Source organism: Saccostrea cucullata, unplaced genomic scaffold, assembly GCF_032062105.1.
Source record: "Saccostrea cucullata isolate Sc308-1 unplaced genomic scaffold, CSIRO_AGI_Scuc_v1 ctg4513, whole genome shotgun sequence".
In the NCBI taxonomy this organism is placed as follows: Eukaryota; Metazoa; Mollusca; class Bivalvia; order Ostreida; family Ostreidae; genus Saccostrea; species Saccostrea cuccullata.
Genome location: NW_026931272.1, coordinates 1 through 21,022, shown reverse-complemented (window position 1 = coordinate 21,022; position 21,022 = coordinate 1). Strand labels below are relative to the sequence as shown.

Genomic DNA, 21,022 nt, shown 5'->3' with positions numbered 1-21,022 from the left:
TCTTTTATTTACAGTTTATTTTTCAATAAGATCTTATGCAAAAGTAAAATTCCATATTTTTTCTGCCGTTAATTTTTTTAATTTATTCTATTTCTATATATTCATTCTATTAATAATTCATTTGATTATTGTCACAAAGTTAACGTAATGTAGAAATTGAGATCAGCATACATACATACAGTCATGTAATTTTGCCATAAGCAGAACATCTAAAAAATATGAAAATTTTGCCATGATAATTCAAGTAAAAGAAAGTAATAATTGAAGGTTTTTATAGCCCGTTGTTTTATTTTAAACCAATTACCAGGTTAAAAACAATGACCACAGTAATTATCAGTAAATCTCAGCATCGACAGTACCTCAACAGTAATTATCAGCAATTCTCAGCAACGACAGTACCTCAACAGTATTTATCAGTATTTATCAGACTCAACAGTAAAAGGCAACAGTAAATATCAGTATTTATCAGCAACAACAGCACATTATCAGTAATTATCAAACTTTATCAGTAAAATTTGGGATTCTCAGCACTTTTTTCGTCCAGTAGTGTTTCACTCTGAAAATGGAAAAGGGCAAAGGAGAGTGGAAAGGAAGGAAAAGGAAACTCGCGTTTTATACACGAAAATTTGAATTCACAATTAACACGTTCTTTCTCAACGTCAAAAGATAGGTCATTAAACCCGGTTTTGTCAAAGGGCGGTACATGTAGTAGTTTAAAATCATTTTAGTTCTTTGGATATTAAAACTATTCAAAGACTGACATTTGGTTATAATAACAATGATATTTATATATTTAGAACACTAATTTTACACGACATTTAATCGATTTGTTCATTTGATTTCTTCAGATTAATATTTGTTTCCGTATATACATTGATGGGAAATAAAAGTTGTCTTTTTTGTCCCTGAGAATCAGTTAAAATTAAATCTCACAATTAAAGAGAAAAGCCGATTCCAATATTAATTTGAAAGCATATTTACCAATGGTGAATTTATTTGCAAAATGTATATTTTGTAAATGATTTTTCTTCACAGACTTGCTTCTTTATCTGATGTTTGAATCTTTATTGAAAAAAAAAAAACAATGACATGTATTCTAATTCAGTGTTTTCTTGTATAAATTTCCACGTATAAATCACCCTAGTAAATACTTCAATTTACGTTCAAAATTAAAACATTTAGAATCAAATTTCATACTTTATGTATTTAAGAACGATACCTGCATTACAAAAATTGAAATTATATCATTGTTTACCAGCATTGTTCGGTGATGTATAAAACTAATACCCAAATACACCTATAACAAGCTTTGATATTCTGCTAATCTTACCGAGAGTTTATTGAAACCCCAGGTGTTGAATCCTTTGTTTTTTAGTAGAAAATCGGTCAGACAAACAGTTCTTATTTCTCAAAGATACACAAAACAAGCAATTATAACTAATACTAAAACAGAAAAAGATTTTTAAATGTTTTTCAAATCAATAAGTTTTGATTTCATAATGGACTTTGGGAAGACATTGACTTTTACAGTTGACGGCTTACTTTTACACCAGGAAACTTGTGTGAAAAAATATTGATCTTAACATTTAAGAAAACGATAATAACGGGTTATTTCAAAAATCATATTTCGTTGTCTAGTTGGGAAACTGCAACATTCCTACCCTCAACAACCTCCATTCCAGTCTTGACTAATTCCTGCCAAACTTTCCTACGAAATGTGGCTTCTTTATTTCATTTTTTAAGTTATTGAAAATAAAAGGATATATTAATTCTTGTGAATAAAGTCTCTAAATAATTTTTTTGATAAATCATTTCAAAGCCCCGAATACAATGACTTTTATCTCAGTATATGTTTTCCTATCCATTTTCAATTCTGTACCTCCGTACATGACGCAGGTTTAAATGTCCAAGTAAGCCGTCAACTGTAAAAGTCAGTGTCTTCGCAAAAGTCTGATTAAACGGCAATGTCTAATTCAATATTTTTGTCTCATACATATATATTTACCTTAAATCCATGAGGAAAAAACTTGTTCTTACACATGTACATAAATATCGGATGTTTCTTCAATAAAAATTCATACTATTTAAATTGCTGTAAAAAACCCTGAAAAGAAAATGATAGATATCGGTCATCCAAAGAAACTACTGGTCAAAACAAAAAAAAAAACAAGAACGCTGACCAGAACGGCCTCAGAAGAATATCGTCATTCGATCAAAAATTATCAGTTTTATCTTAAAAATTGGACTTTAACATTGTAAGGGGAGGGATCTCTCATATTATATTGATTTCAACAGCTCATGCAATATTCCTTAAAAACAAATGACAATTTGGTTACTTGTTGATTAAAGATGAGTTTGAATAATAGATGTAAATGCTGGGAATACGTGCAAAGAATACATGTAACATCACATCACATCACTTTCGTTTTTGTCTTTTTCTTAAAAAATGCATGCTGAACATGTTCGAAATCTAGTTTATGAATCAGTGCTTCTTTAATTCAACGCCGTGAATTTTCTTGTTCAATTTCAAATTGGTTCTCCAGAAAGTCATCAGCGAACAAGAGTGCCTGGCGTAATGCTCCTAGAGCCAGGATGTTTACATTTATGTTAAGAAGTGTTTCTTTTTCGTAATTCTTCACCGGAAGTACGTGGGATCTTGGGATTCCGATGACGTCAGCAGCTTTGGTCACCAGGCCCTCTACACCTTCGCTCACAAACATATTACTGATATCCTTTTCGACAAATTCACATACCTTGTCCATTTTGGTAAGTAAAACTAACTGAGGTATACCTATGATATTCAAATTGTAAGTAATAGAATGTAATCACAAAGAAAAAAAAATACATGTTATAAAACATAGATTGCCTCACAAACAGTTCATTTAGAAAAATATCTTTTTTTTCTTGAATGCATCATTAATAAATAAAAAAACGGTCCCTTATTAACAAGTGATAATTATATAAAAGAGAATATCCTTATAGAGCAATATGTTATATATAATAATTTAACTTTTAAAGAAAGTCCACATACCCCTGTCAACTACCATCGTTTTGAAGTCCTTGAGTTTTTTAAGCGTGTCTTCCGGTAGAACATCTAATGTGCTTCCGTCAATAACAAACACAACAACATGCATTCGCTCTTTCAATGTTGGATCTTTGACAAAACCTGGAACTTTTGCGGACGCAGAATCAACTGGATTGAACTAAAAATAAATGTATATATTACATCAATGTCTGTTCAATACATCAAGTTATTATTTTGCAATTTGGTTTTAAATCTATAATACAAATACAATACAATATGAATGAAATACAATAAAATAAACAAGATGTTGAAGATAGCAAACAGTAATCAATCTCATAAAATCTTCAAACGATTGCAAATATGCTGATAGGGTTAAAACACAGACCACCTGGAAATCCAGAGATGGAATCAGATGCGTAGGAGAAAGAGACATCCCCTGTGCCAGAGGTAAATTAAATGAAACTAAATGATGCTGCTATAAATTGTTAAAGTACATATAATATGAACAAGAAATGGATGTCTGGATAGTTCTTTTGGATCCTATTGTGACTGTAAATGATGCACACAATGAATTTCTAAAGTATCAAGAAATTGTTAGCTTCTTGTTTAGCTTCTTGTGATGTTTAAAATTTCACCATTCTGCAACCACCAATAAAAATCAATACATATTTAATTTTTTTTTGATAATCCTATGAATGCATGTGAAACTTCTAATGAATAATTTAGAAATATATAGTTAAACTTATTTATTTTACTTATGTAAACATAACTTAAAATGTTATTTTTCGATTTAATTTGATTAAAGCTTGGATCATCTTCCTTGATTTTATTACAATTGATAAATACAACCAGCTGTTCAAGTCAGCATGTAATTTCAAAGCAGGACAGGAAATATTTTTTTCCTACCCCTGTATAATAGCCAATAAAATGACTTTTTAGCTAAATTGCAACTAAAATATCAATCCAATTGTATAACCTGTTGTGAAGTGTGAATCAATTTTAAAGATAACATTTAGTTTTCACAAATTCTCAAGTGTCTAACTGTAGTTCTATATAAAAATTATTAGTATACTTTACAATGCTTTGTGGCAAATTTAAATGAATGAGCAAAATGGGTACTGAGAAAAGTAACAATTTGCAGACAGACGGACGAAAAGGCTGATATTCGATAAATTGTGAGTGGTTAAACTTTCTCAAGCTTTCAGCATAGTTGAGGTAAAAATGCAATTTGATATGTCAGTGTTGTATAATAATCGTTTCACTTTCGAAACAATCGTTACAAGCCAGTGTTTGATATTAATTTTGAGGGAAAAAGAAACCAAACGGTCATACAATGTAATGATTAGGCAGATTTCCATCCATAATAAATCGAAGATCTTCTTCTTTGATAGAAAGAGCTTTTTCTATTCCTCGTGTGTCACAAATCCTGAACTTCAAATGTTTCTTTGCTGCCGGATCACGGATTCGGAGTTTTTCAAACTGTAAAAATAATAAATGTTTTTTTTTGAGAATAAAGTTTTTAGATACCATTTTTGTTTTCATGATAAGAAATACCACAATTATTAATTTTATTATCAAACTTTGCCAGATAGCGAACTTTTTTTAAATATTGATTCATGGTCTCGGGACATACAGAAAAGCAAAGATTGCAATTGGAAAACTGATGCTGCATGTAGTGAAGTTTCAACATTTTTTTAAATCACTTTTTTATTCCTCAGGGTAGGGGGCGGACGACTGAGGAACAAATAAACAGCTTTTATAAACAAAAAAGTAGAGAGCAAACTAATATGGATGTACAGCTTTTGATTATAACAATCTAAACTGTAGAAATAAATTGAGGAAAATGATGAAAAAAAGAATTTCTCCTACATGATCAATAGAACTTTGCGGCGCACTATACCCCTTGATACTGTGGTAAAATAAAAAACAGATCTAGTAAAACGACTTTGATCAAACCAATTTCGTATTCTGTCCCCTATATGCACAGAAATAAATAATATGATTTTCAAGAAATGTGTATTTTCCCTTAGGCTACATGTAAAAAAAATAATAGAACTTGTGTAACACAAGATCCCTGATACAGTGACCAGAGAGTTCATGGAAGAAGCACCTTTGCTCATTATAACCATGTACTTTGTTTGCTTGATGAAGATTTTTGTTTGCTAGTAGAAGATTTTCAAGATTTTCAAAGGATTGATTCATTTTACATATTGTAACTATAAAATCAAAGGAACACTATCTAACATAAAAACCTTTGACAAAGGAATTTACAGCGTTGAAAAAGACATCCTTACTCATTAAGACCAATATCAGAATATACACGAGAAATATAGCCTTTTCCAAAAAACTGTATGCATCTTCTATGTATTAAAAAATGAATTCTTATCCAGAACTTCTGACTTTGGGGGCATGAGTTTCGCAATTTTGGTAGAGGGCGTAATGCTCAATCATGCCAACAGTTTGACATCAAGGAATAGAGATAAGACACATTATGAAAATAATTGTGAGACTTTTAGACCATCTCAGTGGGTTGTACACAAGGAATTCGTGTTATTTTTGTCCGACCATTTTTTTTCTATATGTCAATTTTTCGTGACTCATGTTAAATAATAATTATTATGTTTGACATAAGCTGAGCCCACAACGATGATTAACGTCTGCAACACTTCAATTTACTTCTAATGTCTAATATCTAATGTGGCGGAAGAAGCTGATCATTACGTCGGGTCCCCAATCCATTGCGGGATGTAGATGTAGAGAAAGGTATTTCGGATGCATATGAGACAGTATAAACTGCAAGGTGCCGTATCATAGTTGGTGTGGCACTAAAAGAATTCTTCACTACTCAATGGCCCTGAGTGCTTAGCATACTAGGTATAAATTAGCTGTCCGCCACTGGAAAGCTATGGCGTCCCCATACAAATGAAAAATTCACTTTAAATTTCAATTTGAAATTCAATTACTATTATTCTGACCTTGAGTACTTTCTAAACTTCTAATGCACTTTTAAAATAATTTCCAATCTTTTGCATAATCTTTAAATATTGTTTTCCGTAGTTAAATTATCCAAACACCTGAACTCTGGTCACTCCAATCTTATTGGTTGCTTCTTCCTCCTAACCAAATACATCTTCCAATAAACAAGTAAACAGCAGCATTGTAATGAATCGCATGTTCTGGGAATCGTACAGGTTAAAAGGTCTCCCTAGCGCCCAGCTTCTATGTTTATTTTTAACTTCAGAATGATGCATCTCCGCCGAAGAGTGCAAATACACAAAAACGTGTTACAATCTTTTTTAGTGCAATTTTTGTTATGATAGTAAACCAGAAATGATTAACGACAAATTGCGTCTAAAAATATTATCATTCATATTTTGAAATAGGTTAATACAGACTGCTACTTGTATTCAGTCTGTCGTTCATTATATTTGATTATTTCAAAGAATTAGCACGGAGCTCAGTTGAAGTACTAGCAACAGTGTACATATGTAATGGATGTCAATACTATTAATTTCAAAGTCAGTTAGTGACCTAATGCGGATTCATACAGGGTGTGAATGAAAATTATGTATGAATCCGTATTAGGTCACTAACAGACTGTGTTACGAATTTATCCCGCTGAAGACCTTTTTCAATACATGTATAAAAAAAAATTTGAGCATATTATGAAAATATTAAGTTTTAATCCATTAACAATCAACATGAAATATTGTTACGGTAACAAGAAATTTAACTGAACTACCTACGTAAACCGTTTCTTAGCCTCCATCTTTATTTACAAAAGTAACGCTTTGGACGTAATCGCGCGCACGATTTTCATAATACTCCTTGACGGAGACGTTATACGGAAAATTTCAGGGCGTCATGTGATAAGCTTTTATCCAATCAGTAATATATACAAATTTAATTAAAAGATATCAGGATATATATATTTTTTATATTTTATTATTAAGTTCATTGTCTTACACTTTTAGTTAAAGCTGACATGAACTCTTAAAAAGCCATCATTTTTCATCTTTGTACGACTTACTACATTCCTGTACGCCTTTGTCCGCCATATTTCTTCGATTCCGCCATTTTTAATCGAACATTTTTGGTCACCTGTACCTGCTATATATAGCCTTGTAGAATTGTTTCACTTGAGTGATTTTCTAGTCTGGCTGTCGACATGTACACATCTCCAATAGCATAGTTTTTAGAAGTCCATAAACTGACCAAATACATGTTTGAAAAGTAAAAATTCAACAAAAAATAGAACTATACGGAGAATTAAATTATTTTTGAATGCATTTGCTGCAATATAAAAAGTACACTAACACAGAATACATTCATGTACAGCAAAAACCCATGCAGGTCGAGAAAACGCGTCAAACGCAGTGATAAAACATTTACCTAAATACTGCTATCGTTACTGGGATGTGCACATGTCGAAAGACTTATCTTATTTCACTTTTATTGAAAAATGCATCTCAGAAGTCATGTAATCCATTGCTAACTCAACAGTAAAAGATGCTTGGACACACGTGGCCCATGCCGATCATTTAATTTGATCAGGGAAAATATCAAAGGTTGAAAGCTCAGTGGGGTTGGTTGAAATTTTTTTTTCAAAAATATACATAACTCTTGTCTGTAAATGTTGTAAATAAAATTTATTATTACATGGTTTATCTTCATTAAATTTATAATAAAGCATGCATTATTGCGAATCATTCACCTTTTGAAGATATTTTCCTGTGATAGGGAGGGGGGGTAGTAAAACATGCATATTAACATTCTCATAAAAATGATGTAAGAAAAACGTCTGAAACAGATTGGATTTCTATATGATCAATTATTATCAAATAAATATTGTGTATTGGCTTTATTAGACCTGATATAATTTGATTTAAAACTATTTATAATTTTATGCACAATGAAAGAAAAAGTGAGCAAGTTCACATACCCCACACTCCCCCAAAAGTAGGAGTGCTGAAATTCCCAGAAAAAAATAAAGGAATCGTAATTTCCTTGTAATATGCTTATTTATACACATTGTGTCCTAAATATCTGCAAAGTTTGACGAAATTGTGTGCAGCGGTTTATGAGGAATTGCGCTGACAAACTGCTCATCTCTATATTCAAGATATGGCCAAAAATCTAAATGTAAAAGTGCGGAAATTCCCGAAAAAATAAAGAATTCGGAATTTTCTGGTGATGTGAAAATCTACACACACATTGTCTCATATAAATATCTGCAGAGTTCGACAAAACTCTGTGCAGTGGTTTATGAGAAGTTGCGCTGACCAAAAAAAAAAAAAGAATAAATGACGGGTCAAAAACATTATACCTCACGCGTGGGGTATAATAAACGAGTTTGATTCTTTGGTACAATGATAATGAAAATAGAATTTGATGTGAATTAAATTTCTAGACATAAATAATGAATGATTATTAGAAAAAGCATATAGGAAGAGAGAGTAAACTCCTCGTGAGAATTCCACATCCTACCTAAAACTAGCTTTTTAAAAATTCTCTTGTCTGTTGTCCAAGTCAGTGGCGTAGCATCGTTTTAGAAAGTGGGGGGGGCCAGGCAGAGAAAATTTTTTTTTACTTACCTGAACAAGTTGACAAGCAAAAAAAAAGGGGGGGGGAAGTTGCCCAAAGTCGGAAATCCTATTTCGTGGGGGGGGGGGGGGGGGGGGGGGGAGGTTAACTTTTTCTCAGTGTCAACTACTTTTAGTACCAATTCTTAAATTCTTATACTACATTTTCGGTACATTTCTAAAAGTGGGGGGGGGGGGCAACCAGGCTTTCAATTAACATTTCCTATAGTGTAAGTTAGGTTGGGAAAAAAAGTGGGGGGGGGGGGGGGGCGGGCCCCCCGCCCCCCCCCCCCCCCCCGGATACTACGCCCCTGCAAGTTTGACACATACGTTTAAGAAGGTAGTCGAGAAAGTTTCCAATGTTCCCATTCCTCTGATTTATATTTCACGTTTAGTATATCGCCCGCCTAGTGGGAGGTAATCGTTATGTCAGTTCGTCTGTCAATTACGCTTTGGGGTACCCATCTCTTATCCGCAAATCCTCTTACACCTCTTAGAGAAATTTAATGAAACTTTCAAAGAATCTTAAGTTTATTACATATTACCATTATGCACCTCCTATTTCTTACCTTTTGATATGACACGTATGGGTTTAGCGAAATATGGACTTTGCCATTATAACCATATGGGAGGCAGGGGGTATCATTTAGTGAGTTCATTGCTCATAATACATGTACGTCTAGTTTCTCTTTCAAGTTGGGCGTTTGGGTTAATTTCCTGTCCAAAGTAAAATTATTATTCAAGTTATGAAGTTTCGACATCCCGCCTGAAAAAAAATCCTCGATCTGTCCTAAGGCATAATAAATGGTACAACAGCACAAAATGCGTAGGATTTTATACCTATCATTGCCCCAACGGGTGGTAACAGAGAGAGAGGGAGAGAGAGAGAGTGAGAGAGAGAGAATTCAATCTACAAAAGAATAAATAATAATTATCCGTATTCAACCAGTGACAAGTATCCCTACCCTAGCTTTTAAAATTATGTCCCAAATTCACCTACAAAAATTATATATATATATATATATATATATATATATATATATATATATATATATATATATATATATATATATATATATATATATATATATATATATATATATACATATATACATAAAAATACCTAGACTATCAGGCGGGGATACTGAAATATCGAAATACTTCCTGTAACAACATAATCATAAAACAATTACATTCCTCTAAATGCACATACTTTATGGTCTGAGTGACACATTTTAAAAAAATTCAAAACTGAATTCGGCAGAAATGTCTTATGTCTGTCTTCCAAGAATATTTCAATAACGGTCATGTCAATTATTTTTGTATGCCCCCCCCCCCCCCCCCCCCCGTCCAAAAAATCAAATGCCTAAATGTCAATCTGAACAGGGGATGACCTTTCTCCGTGTGTGTATGTGTTGTGTTAAAGAATGTATAGATGTACACATAAAAATTTGTATTCTGGTTAATTGCTTTTAAGATTTGAAGTAAATTATAGCCGTACATCAAATTACTTTGTTTAGATTTGAGATTAGTACTAAAATAATCAGTTATAATTGACAAATGAATTTTGCGACGCAAACCAACTGCAGACTATATACATGACTTTGTATAGAATGTATATTAGAACTACATGTAGATAAACAATTCACAGTTATAGCTTATGAACATCAGTTATAATATCCCCCCCCCCTTTCAGCCGCGCAAATACCAAATAACCTCTCTTTCCACTTTTGATATTTTCCCTGACCAAAATCTGATCAGCACGGACTAAGTGTATCGTCGTGCTAGTGTATACGGAGTAATGACAGTGTGTTTACTATTGAGTTTTATGGAGTTTATTTCTTTTTTGTGATGCATATTTCAATAAATGGAATTCAGGGTGTATTTCACTTGACTTGTGCACATCTTCGAACCGATGCAGTAACCTTATTACCAGGTATGGGTACGTTTACAGCGTTCGAGGCGTTTTCTCGATATGCATCAATTGCATAAGACCTGCAAATCAAAGACGTTGGTTGTTTTGTTCCATTCAAATGATATAATTTCAGAATGTGTTTGCAAATTTTACTGCTTTTATTTCAAGTTTATTCTGCATAAATTGGCGCACTGTAAAAATACGTACTCATGCATCTAAATTTCTCTTCCAAACTTGCATTTTTTTCTTTTGATTCAAATCAATAATTATTCAAAAATATGATTATTATGTTGTTTATTTTGTTTTTGAAATGTCTTGATCACCTCATGTGTTCTCATATGCTATACCATCGGAGATGTGCACAAGTCGATACCCAATCCAAAAAATCATTCAAGTGTAACGAGCGCATTGGGGTATACATCGTTTCAATGAGACAAGGTATCTGAAAGAAATATGGCGGAATACGGCTATAGTTGGTATGAAACAAGTCGTACATAGAGGAAAATGTTGCGTTTTTAAGAATTCATGTCAGCTTTAAGCTGTTTTCAGCGCTCCCTGTGCATGCTCGAGATGATATCGCTCCCTTGAAGATTGAGTTGATGGTATTAAGGAAACTAGATTTGCCAGCCCCGACTTGTCCAATCAATAAGATGTTTGCTTCAGGGACCTCGGATTCCTCAAATGGTTCGTATTTTGTTATGTACTCTTTCAATTCTTGAAAAGTCTAAAAAGTGGAAAATAAAGCATTTTTTACAACACACACACACCCTCACACACACACACACACACCCACACACACACACACACACACACAGAGAGAGAGAGAGAGAGAGAGAGAGAGAGAGAGAGAAAGACAGAGAAAGACAGAGAGAATAATTATCTTACGGGATATAATGAACGTGTGAGAAATATGCATCATTTAGCTCACATTCAGATTTGTTGAAACAATGGTGCCTACCCGGGGACAAGAAGTTTACTAAGGTTATGAGGTGAGGTGGCTTGAATTTTAACACCCCAGGGTATCATGATTTGAACGAACTAGAATCTACATTACCTGAGGATGATTCCATATAAATATTACTAATCATGGCTTTGAAGTACTTGAGAAGAAGATTTTAAATGGTTTCCCTATATAATCCTATGTAAAACTTTGATCGGCCATTTTGGCTCCACCCTACCCCTATGGGTCATGATTTGAACAAACTTGAATCTACACTACCTGAGGATGATTCCACGAGTTTCATTTTTCCTGGCCCATTGGTTCTTAAGAAGAAGATTTTTTAAAAATGCCATTAATTTTTCTCTAATTCATAATTATCTCCCCTTTGAAGAAAGCGTGGCCTTTCATTTGAACAAATGTGAATTCCCTTCACCTCAGGATACTTTGTGGCAAGTTTGGTTGAAATTGGCCCATTAGTTCTTGAGAAGAAGTTGAAAATGTGAAAAGTTTACGACAACGACAGACAACGGACAAATTTTGATCAGAAAAGCCTTAGGCTCAGGTGAGCTAAAAAAGAATGAAGATATAAAAGTGTAGACTCTGAGGTCACAAAGAGAGTTGTAAGATTTTTAAAAAAATATTAAGATATTTTTAGATACTTTAAAAGTTTATCATGCCCTTAATTGTTAAGCATCTAAAACTACTATCACATCTTTAAGTCTCGAATTTGTGAAAATTATGCTAACTAAAAAGACAAAATTAAAGATATTAAGTATGATTCTGTATTATATTCAAGATTTTTAAAATAATGTTCTGTACACATGTCTAAATCTTTGCCTTTTGGAACAAAATAAAACATTATCATACAGTAAAATGATAAAGTGATTATATCAGATAAAGAAATATATACATAAAGTTCAAGGTTATAGAAAAACACAAACTTAATGAGAAAAAATATTGCTGATGAGGAAAATGATTACACACATTCACAGGTTATTGAAAAAAAGCAAACGACCCAAAAAAATTTTATAAGTAATTTTTAAATAAAAACCCTACCTGCAAGTTCCATTGTGGTTGTTCCCTCCACAAAGTGGCGTGTTCCAAAGCTAAAGGACCATCTTTAGACATAAGAAATAATGTTCTTGTAAGTATTTTTAAGCATTATGAAATTATAATTAATTAAACATTAGTGAATCAACGTTTTATCAGTCAGCTGGTTACATTTAAGACAAGCTAATTCAGAGAATTTGTGTTCCCCACTTAGGGAAAAAGTAAACAATGCAGAGTTCGGGGAGGGGGGGGGGGAGTCGTATCCCCCTGACTGAATTTTTAGAATAATTAAATCTATACATGTATACTGAAGCAAATAAAATATGGCAATATGGATATAAAGATTTGATTGCTTATTCTTTATTATGTGTATAGAAGATTCTTTTTATATGGAATATTTATTAACACACTGTAATGATCTTATGAGTTTGTACAAGCCACACCTCATAAATTTTTCATTTCACATGCTGAATACTATCATTTAGTTAAAAAAAAGTATTTCGGGAAAAAAAATATAATGAATCGTCTGGGAATCGAACCCGGGACCTCTCACATGTGAAGCGAGAGACATACCACTAGACCACGGCGCCGCTCTGTAGAGAAGCGAATTATAAGCAATCATGAAGTCACATACAGGTATATATTCATGTTCGGTAATATCAAATTTTACACAATCCACGCTGTTTGTTTTATATAGCCTTTATTAAACAGTTCTAATAGATGTGATAAGAACATAACGTCCGCCGAGAACATGTTTTATATGCAATAACTCTCCTCATGCCCCTGTGCTAAAAATAGCGATATGTAATACTATGATTATTAATAAAACAAACGGGGCAGGGCACTTTGAGAGGGGTGAGAGAGGTCCTAGGGAGTTTTGGTATAAGATTACATTTACGTAAGCTCAAGAATCTTCTTGAAACATCGCCCGGAAATGATAGTATTACACACAGACAGAATGTATAAATACGACCTTGAACTTTGACCTTTTGACCTCAAAATCAATATGGGTCTTCTTTAGGCCACAGGGAGTTGTTATGTAAAATTTCATTGCAATAGCTCAAATGGTTCTAGAGATATCGTGTGGAAACGAAAGTGTTATAACAGACAGAATTTGCTAATTTATAGATGGTAGAGTATATGCCTGCTTTGTTGATTTTCAAAAAGCCTTTGATACTGTTATACACACAGGAATCAAAATTAAACTCCTCAAAATAGGGGTAGGAACAAATTTTTATGAAGTAGTGAAAAGTATGTATACATCAAGTAAATCCTGTGTCAGAGTCGATAATAAGATTACTAACTTTTTCCCAATAACTTTGGGAGTGAAGCAAGGTGACAATCTCAGTCCCAATTTATTTAAAATTTTTATTAATGATCTTCCAGATTACCTGAACTCAGCTACTGACCCTGTTTACTTAAATTCAAATTCAGTTAAATGTTTGATGTATGCTGATGACATAATTCTACTCTCCTCCACAGCGGAAGGTTTACAACAAGAACTTAATATTCTACAGCAATACTGTAACGATTGGTGTCTCTGTGTAAATACATCTAAAACAAAGATAGTTGTTTTTAACAAAGCAGGTAGACTCTCCAAAACAAAATTTTACCTCGATGATGTCGAACTGGAATGTGTGTCTGAATACAAATATCTAGGTGTGACATTTTGTTCTTCGGGTTATTTCTCCTTTGCTCAAAAGCAGCTTTATCAAAAAGCATTAAAATCATTTTTTAAACTCAGGAAAAATTTCATTTCCCTGAATCCTGAGGTTAAAACCACTATTCATATTTTTGACCATACAATTAAACCTATTTTATTGTATGCATCTGAAGTTTGGGGTTGTTTTAATCCATTTACAAAAAAAAATAGCATACCCAATTGTACTATTGATAAAATATACTCCAACTTATTCTGTGAAAAACTCCACTTGAAATTTTGTAAATCAGTACTAGGTGTGCATAAAACTGCAACTAATTTTGCTGTATTGTCAGATTTAGGTAGATTTCCCCTGCACTTTGACATTGTAAGATCAATGATAAGGTACTGGTATAGGCTTGAAAATCTAGGCCATTCTTTCCCAATTTTAAAAGATGCATATTGTGAATCCAAATCATTGTTTGAGAAAAAACTCCCTTCTTGGTACAGCTCCATTAATTTTCTTATTACCAATATCGAGGGTATTCGTGATTTAACTTCAGTCAAAATGCACAAATTCAAACGTGAACTTAAAGATTGTTTATTTAGATATTATATACAAGAATGGAATTCTCAACTTAAATCACACTCTGATAAAAAGCTGAGATGCTATAGCACTTTTAAACAAAATTTTGGTCAAGAAAAGTATCTTAATTTAATTAAGAATTTTGAGCAGAGGAGAAGTTTTACTCGTTTTCGCATATCAGCTCACAGACTTAATATTGAAAGGGGTCGATATATAGGCATTCCTAGAGAAGAAAGACACTGCAATAGATGCAATAACAAAACAGTTGATGATGAGAAACATTTTCTCTTTTCATGTAACCACATTAAGGATGAAAGAAAAGTCTTGTATGAATTAATAAACAATTCCTGTAAGAATTTCCACAACTTGGACAGTGATAATAAGTTAAATTGGCTCATGACTAATGAGGATGTGCAAATACTGATTCAAGTCAGTAAAATGATTATGAGAGCTGAAGTATGAAAAGTATTAGTAAACCTATGGAATTTTTTTTTTTTTTTTTTTTTTGTAAATTTTTACAGAATAAGTAAGAAGGGGTGTCTTGAATACTTTGAGTACGGGCTTGCCAGTATAATCGTCTGTGCATAGGCATCGTCCCCTGGTACCCTCTGTATCCAAGTTACCTTTTCTTTACATTAATTGTATGCTACCTTCAAGATCACAGATTTACATTTATACATGATAGTACCATCTGTTTATATATATACATATATTTGTGTGTAAATTATTATTTTTGTATGCATGGATATGTGTAACAATAGGTGTATGTTTATAATATATGCTATACATACATATATTTGTATATAAATTATTATTTTTGTATGCATGGATTTGTGTAACAGTAAGTGTGTGTTTGTGTATGTGGGTATGCATATGTCAAATATCTATTGAACTAACTCCAAAAGAGTAGTTTGCATTAAGTTTCTAATTATATGCTAAGTACTTATTAATTGAAATTACTATTTCTGTTAATACTTAAATGATTTTTTTTTTTTTGAATGACCATCTTCAATACTTAGGGTACAGGTTTGCCAGACTGGCTGTGTAGAGGTATCATCCCCTGGTGCCCTTTGCATTCAAGATGCTCTATTTTTATATTAGAGTACTGCCATTACTACAAGATTTTTTTTTTATTTATTTACCTTATATCTATCATTTTTATTTAATTGTGTTTTCTTTTATCATTCTATGGTTTCTATGCTTTTGATCCAGTGTGGTGATGCACTTCTCAATGTCAAACTTAATCACTAGTCATGTTACATTATCCTTAATATAGAATTGTAATCAATGTTATCATTTTGTAATAATTGTTCATGCCCCCCGTGGGCCCTTGATTGGTGAATAAACATATATATATAACCTTGACCTTTGACCTTTTGACCTCAAAATCAATAGGGGTCTTCCTTAGGCCACAGGGAGTTGCTTTGCTAAATTTCATTGCAAAAGCTCAAAGGGTTCTCTAGATATCGTGTGGAAACGAAAGCGTTACAGACAGACAGAAAGACGGACGGACGGACGGACGGACAACCCCAAATTAATATCCCCCACTTTTCAAGCGGGGGACAAAAATGCAGGAAAAATTATTAGAATCACTGGAGTAAAAATATAACTTATAACCTTTTACGAAGTAGACTTCCATTTCAGTGACATCATTGTGTCCATTTGCAATTGACTGAGATGTTTCTCCTTCCATGTGAAAGTGTGAACCGCTAAAAAAACTGGTACTGCCCATCTTATAACCACAACAGGACTTTTCAGGGGATCCATAAAATGACCACAAATTAGCAAATAATGGTCCATAATTTGTGCTCTTGTAATAATTATTAGATTTTCCATTTGAGAAAAATTTTTTCGGCTTCCATTCTCCAACACTGTATAATTTAAAGAGAAACGCCTTTTGGTCGATACACCATTGGTCTGTTCCACCCCACGTTTCTGATAAATATCCGCCATAGACATTGTTATCCGTGTTATAGAACACAGTAACTGTAGGTCCCTTGTTGTCACACAGATTATGAAACTTCTCCGCCGAACCCCCATCTCTGCTGACCTTGTACAAAAGAACGAGATTACACGCCCTGCCGATCCATTCTGATAACTGTATCCTATCCCGATTCTTCAGCAGACCATCCATAACTCTTCGAAAATAACATAAAAAAAATGCATGTAATGTGTATGATGCAGCAATATTTACAATGCAACATTTTAATTAATTTATTAAATTGCTATGTAAAAATACATGCACCATTTTGAAAACATGCCTGGGTATTATGTATCTTGTTAGCGGAAAGAGTAGATGTAGTGTATAGAATTAGTTAACATTTAACATATTCTTCTCTCGTATCCTTAGATAATAAAACAGATGGATCTTTTCATTTATTTTTTTGCATCTGCTATTCTCCACTCATAGATATTTAATTTGTACGTCACTTTGTTATCAAAATGATTAATGGGATACACTGAAATTGTTCAATAGCAAGGAAACCGTCCGTATACATGTACTGAAATTTTGCAGGTTATAAATTGTATTAAAGCTTATGTTTTGTTTAGAATTAATATAAAATGTATCTAATGAATGTTCTCTTTTTTTTCAGATAACGTTTTTGTTTTTGTAAACAGTATATGATTTATTTTGAAAAGAGTAATATAAAAAGCAAGAGTATAATCTTGCTTTTAATATTAAACTTTTTCACAATAAATAAATTTTATGAGAGACGAAATCATTTATGTATTTTAATTAAAAAATGAAAGAAAAAGTGAGCTAGCTCACATACCCCACGCTCCCCCATAACTTGACGGTGAAACACATAATGAAAGGCACAGTGCACTTTAAATACATAGTATAGATCAAAAAGGGCAATAATTGCAAAAAATCTTCTCATCAAAATGTCTTGCATATGAGGACATTTAAATGTGAAATGAAGTTTCTAGATAAATAATGGAATCAAAATTTCTTGACAATATACAAATCCACACATTAATTTGAAGTGTGTGTGGGGGTGGGGGGGGGGGGGGGGGGGGGGGGTGAGAAATTTTCTTTAATAATAGTCAAAACTCTTTGGGATAAAATAATGGAATATGTTCTAAATATCAGCATAGGTTGACGAAACTATTTAAAACAGTTTAAGAGGAGTGGTGCTGACAAACTGTTCATCTCTATATCTAAAATATGGCCAAAAAGTCTAAGTTGGAAAGTGTGGAAATTCCCAGAAAAATAAAGGAATCAAAATTTCCTGGTAATATGCACATCTACATTCTACATATTGTGTCCTAAATATCTGCAAAGTTTAACGAAATTCTATGCAGCGGTTTATAATGAGTTGCTTGACAAACTGTTCATCTCTATATTCAAGGTATGGCCAAATGCCTAAGTTAAAAGTGCGGAAATTCCCGGAAAAAATAATGGAATCGGAATTTCCTGGTAATATGCACATCTACACATTGTGTTCTAAATGCCTGCAAAGTTTGACGAAATTCTGTGCAGCGGTTTATGAGGAGTTGCGCTGACAAACTGTTCATCTCTATATTCAAGGTATGGCCAAATGCCTAAGTTAAAAGTGCGGAAATTCCCGGAAAAAATAGTAGAATCGGAATTTTCTAGTAATATGCGTATCTACATATTGTGTCCTAAATATCTGCAAAGTTTGACGAAATTCTGTGCAGCGGTTTATGAGGAGTTGCGCTGACAAAAAAAAGAGGACTGACTGAGGTATGGCCAAATGCCTAAGTTAAAAGTGCGGAAATTCCCGGAAAAAATAATGGAATCGGAATTTCCTGGTAATATGCACATCTACACATTGTGTCCTAAATATCTGCAAAGTTTGACGAAATTCTGTGCAGCGGTTTATGAGGAGTTGCGCTGACAAACTGTTCATCTCTATATTCAAGGTATGGCCAAATGCTTAAGTTAAAAGTGCGGAAATTCCCGGAAAAAATAATGGAATCGGAATTTCCTGGTAATATGCATATCTACACATTGTGTCCTAAATACCTGCAAAGTTTGACGAAATTCTGTGCAGCGGTTTATGAGGAGTTGCGCTGACAAAAAAAAGAGGACTGACTGACTGACTGACTGACTGACGGACTGACGGACCAGTCAAAAACATTATACCTCCCGCAACTAGTTGCGTGGGGTATAATGAATAAAAAAATTATAGGTTAACCAAATGCAGATGGAAATATTAAAGATCCTACAAATGTGGCAAAATATATGTGTACACGTATATTATGAAGAAGTTTCGTCTGGTATTCCATACCACCTTATAATCGAATTTTAATGATACACTGTAGTCGTGTTCTGACAATGACACAAAGAAACATCGTGACTCCATTTTCTTTCTTTGTTTCTACATTTAAAAACAAATATATTCTCTTCATTTACTGAAAAAAAAAGATTTGTAAATGACCGACTACTTTACCTTAATGTCAAGCAATACTGCTACCATAAACGTCCAGAATCTGACCAAAAACCACTTGAAAGTACTTTCGTTTTTGAATACGACGCCCCAGATCAATATGAAATTGGTGAAAAATGAATCACGAATACCCTTTACTTTCGAAATACTGTATTTATTACAGTACTTAACAAAAGTTAGAGTTTTGTTATTTGTCAAAAAATAATTTGAAAGAAATGTTCAAGATGTTATGCGTCAGTGGCAAAAATAAAAGTGTCTTTAAAAAAGTTTCGATGGTCGTTCAATAAGAAATGCAACATGTACATGTACAGTAAATGATATATGATAAATTATAAATGTAGACACATTTGAATTTTTTACGGTTGAAAAGTTCTATTATTCTTATCACAGTAAACCTAATGATTTTCTCTCTTGTTCTTTTAAAGAAATTCAGTAAGTATAAGCATGGCCACTACACTGAGCTTAAAGCTTTTTAGAAATGATTTCTGCAAAGAAATGAAAATATGTGAAAACTTTGAAAAACTGTTTAAACAATCTGGCGAAAAATTCTTATGAAAGATAATGATTATTAAATGTAAGAAAATCTTTATCGCTGTATAGTTTTCAGATGCATTCGGAAATTTTAAAAGGAAAAAAAAGGAGAATTGATACATAGCAGTCAAATTGTTTCCTTTAGACAGGTGAACTATTTTCATATGAACGCTTTAAAGAAAAAATGCGTTAAAAGTGTCAATGGTCTATTTAAAACAGATGTTTTCACTAAATAGAAAACTTAATATGAAAAAAATGCTTGATGGATGACGAAACTTAGCTGTACTTTTCAATCGATAGATCTCAGCCATTTATTTAAAAAGAACATGAAAACATTTGCAATCAAAGGGAGATTTTACAATACCATGTATGTCATTATAAGTGATATTCATCAGCACCTTTAGGTCATCCCTAGATATGAGCATGCTAGGGTTTTCTGGTCATGAGTAAAAATTAAGACATTAAGTATGTCTGAGAGGTAAAAGGGAATACAATACCTTGAGGAATTGATGCTATATACATATATAGTCGATGCTATGACCTTGTCAGCAAATTCAATTTATCATAGAGTCAAATGCTGACTGTCGTTTTTCATGCTAATTGTTAGTACATTATCTAAACACTGAATTGACGACGGATTTTTACTTTATATCCTTATAAAAAGGGATTGCACGGCGGGTTTAACCAGTCGGCAGGAGATGCTCACTCCTCCCTGGCTCCTGATCCCAACTCTGATGTTTTGGAGATCGGAGTTTGCTCTGCTCCTAGTTTGTATTTATTATATGTGGACTTGAGCCTTGAATATATTCCCATATCTCCACATAAGACCAAAACAAAAACAAAACAAAACAAAACAAAAAAAAAAAAAAAACAAAAAAAAAAAAAAAAAAAAAAAAAAAACAAAAAAAAAAAAAACAAAAAAAACAAAAAAAAACGACACAGTTAGCAAATATCAAAAATTTCTGGTACATGTATATAGTTTTGCCACGTCCGTCCTTCTGTCTGTTTGTCCGCGGAAATGTAACCTTACTCACAACTTATGAGTGGGCGTCGCTATGGTCTTCATATTTCAAAGGTGCATTCCTTGTGAGAAGATCATCTTTTGTACCACCAAATTGGACCTCTTTACCTCCATCTTGATTTTGACCAACATTCACAAAATAATTCTACACTTCAACCTTTGATGTAACTTATGAACATTTGGAGCCAGGACTTATTTTCCCCACGTGTTTATTTATTGTGACAAGGCCTTTCAGTGGATATGTATAATTATAAACTTTTGACCTTGAAGTTAGTGTTTGACCTACTTTAAAAAAAAATAAGTTAGAACTAGATGCTG

The 21,022-nt window shown here is 32.9% G+C and overlaps 1 protein-coding gene across 1 annotated transcript; it reads right to left on the bottom strand.

The window, feature by feature from the left end:
- Positions 1-1,316: 1,316 nt before the first annotated feature.
- On the bottom strand, positions 1,317-19,252 carry LOC134232052 (interferon-induced protein 44-like). The gene is made up of 8 exons (XM_062714021.1): positions 19,156-19,252; positions 16,355-16,875; positions 12,519-12,580; positions 11,063-11,246; positions 6,992-7,005; positions 4,358-4,504; positions 3,032-3,203; positions 1,317-2,791 (listed from the first exon to the last, which is right to left on the bottom strand). Exons 2-8 carry the CDS (start codon positions 16,869-16,871, stop codon positions 2,499-2,501), a joined length of 1,389 nt encoding a protein of 462 aa, XP_062570005.1. The 5' UTR covers positions 16,872-16,875; positions 19,156-19,252; the 3' UTR covers positions 1,317-2,498.
- Between the last annotated feature and the right edge of the window lie 1,770 nt (positions 19,253-21,022).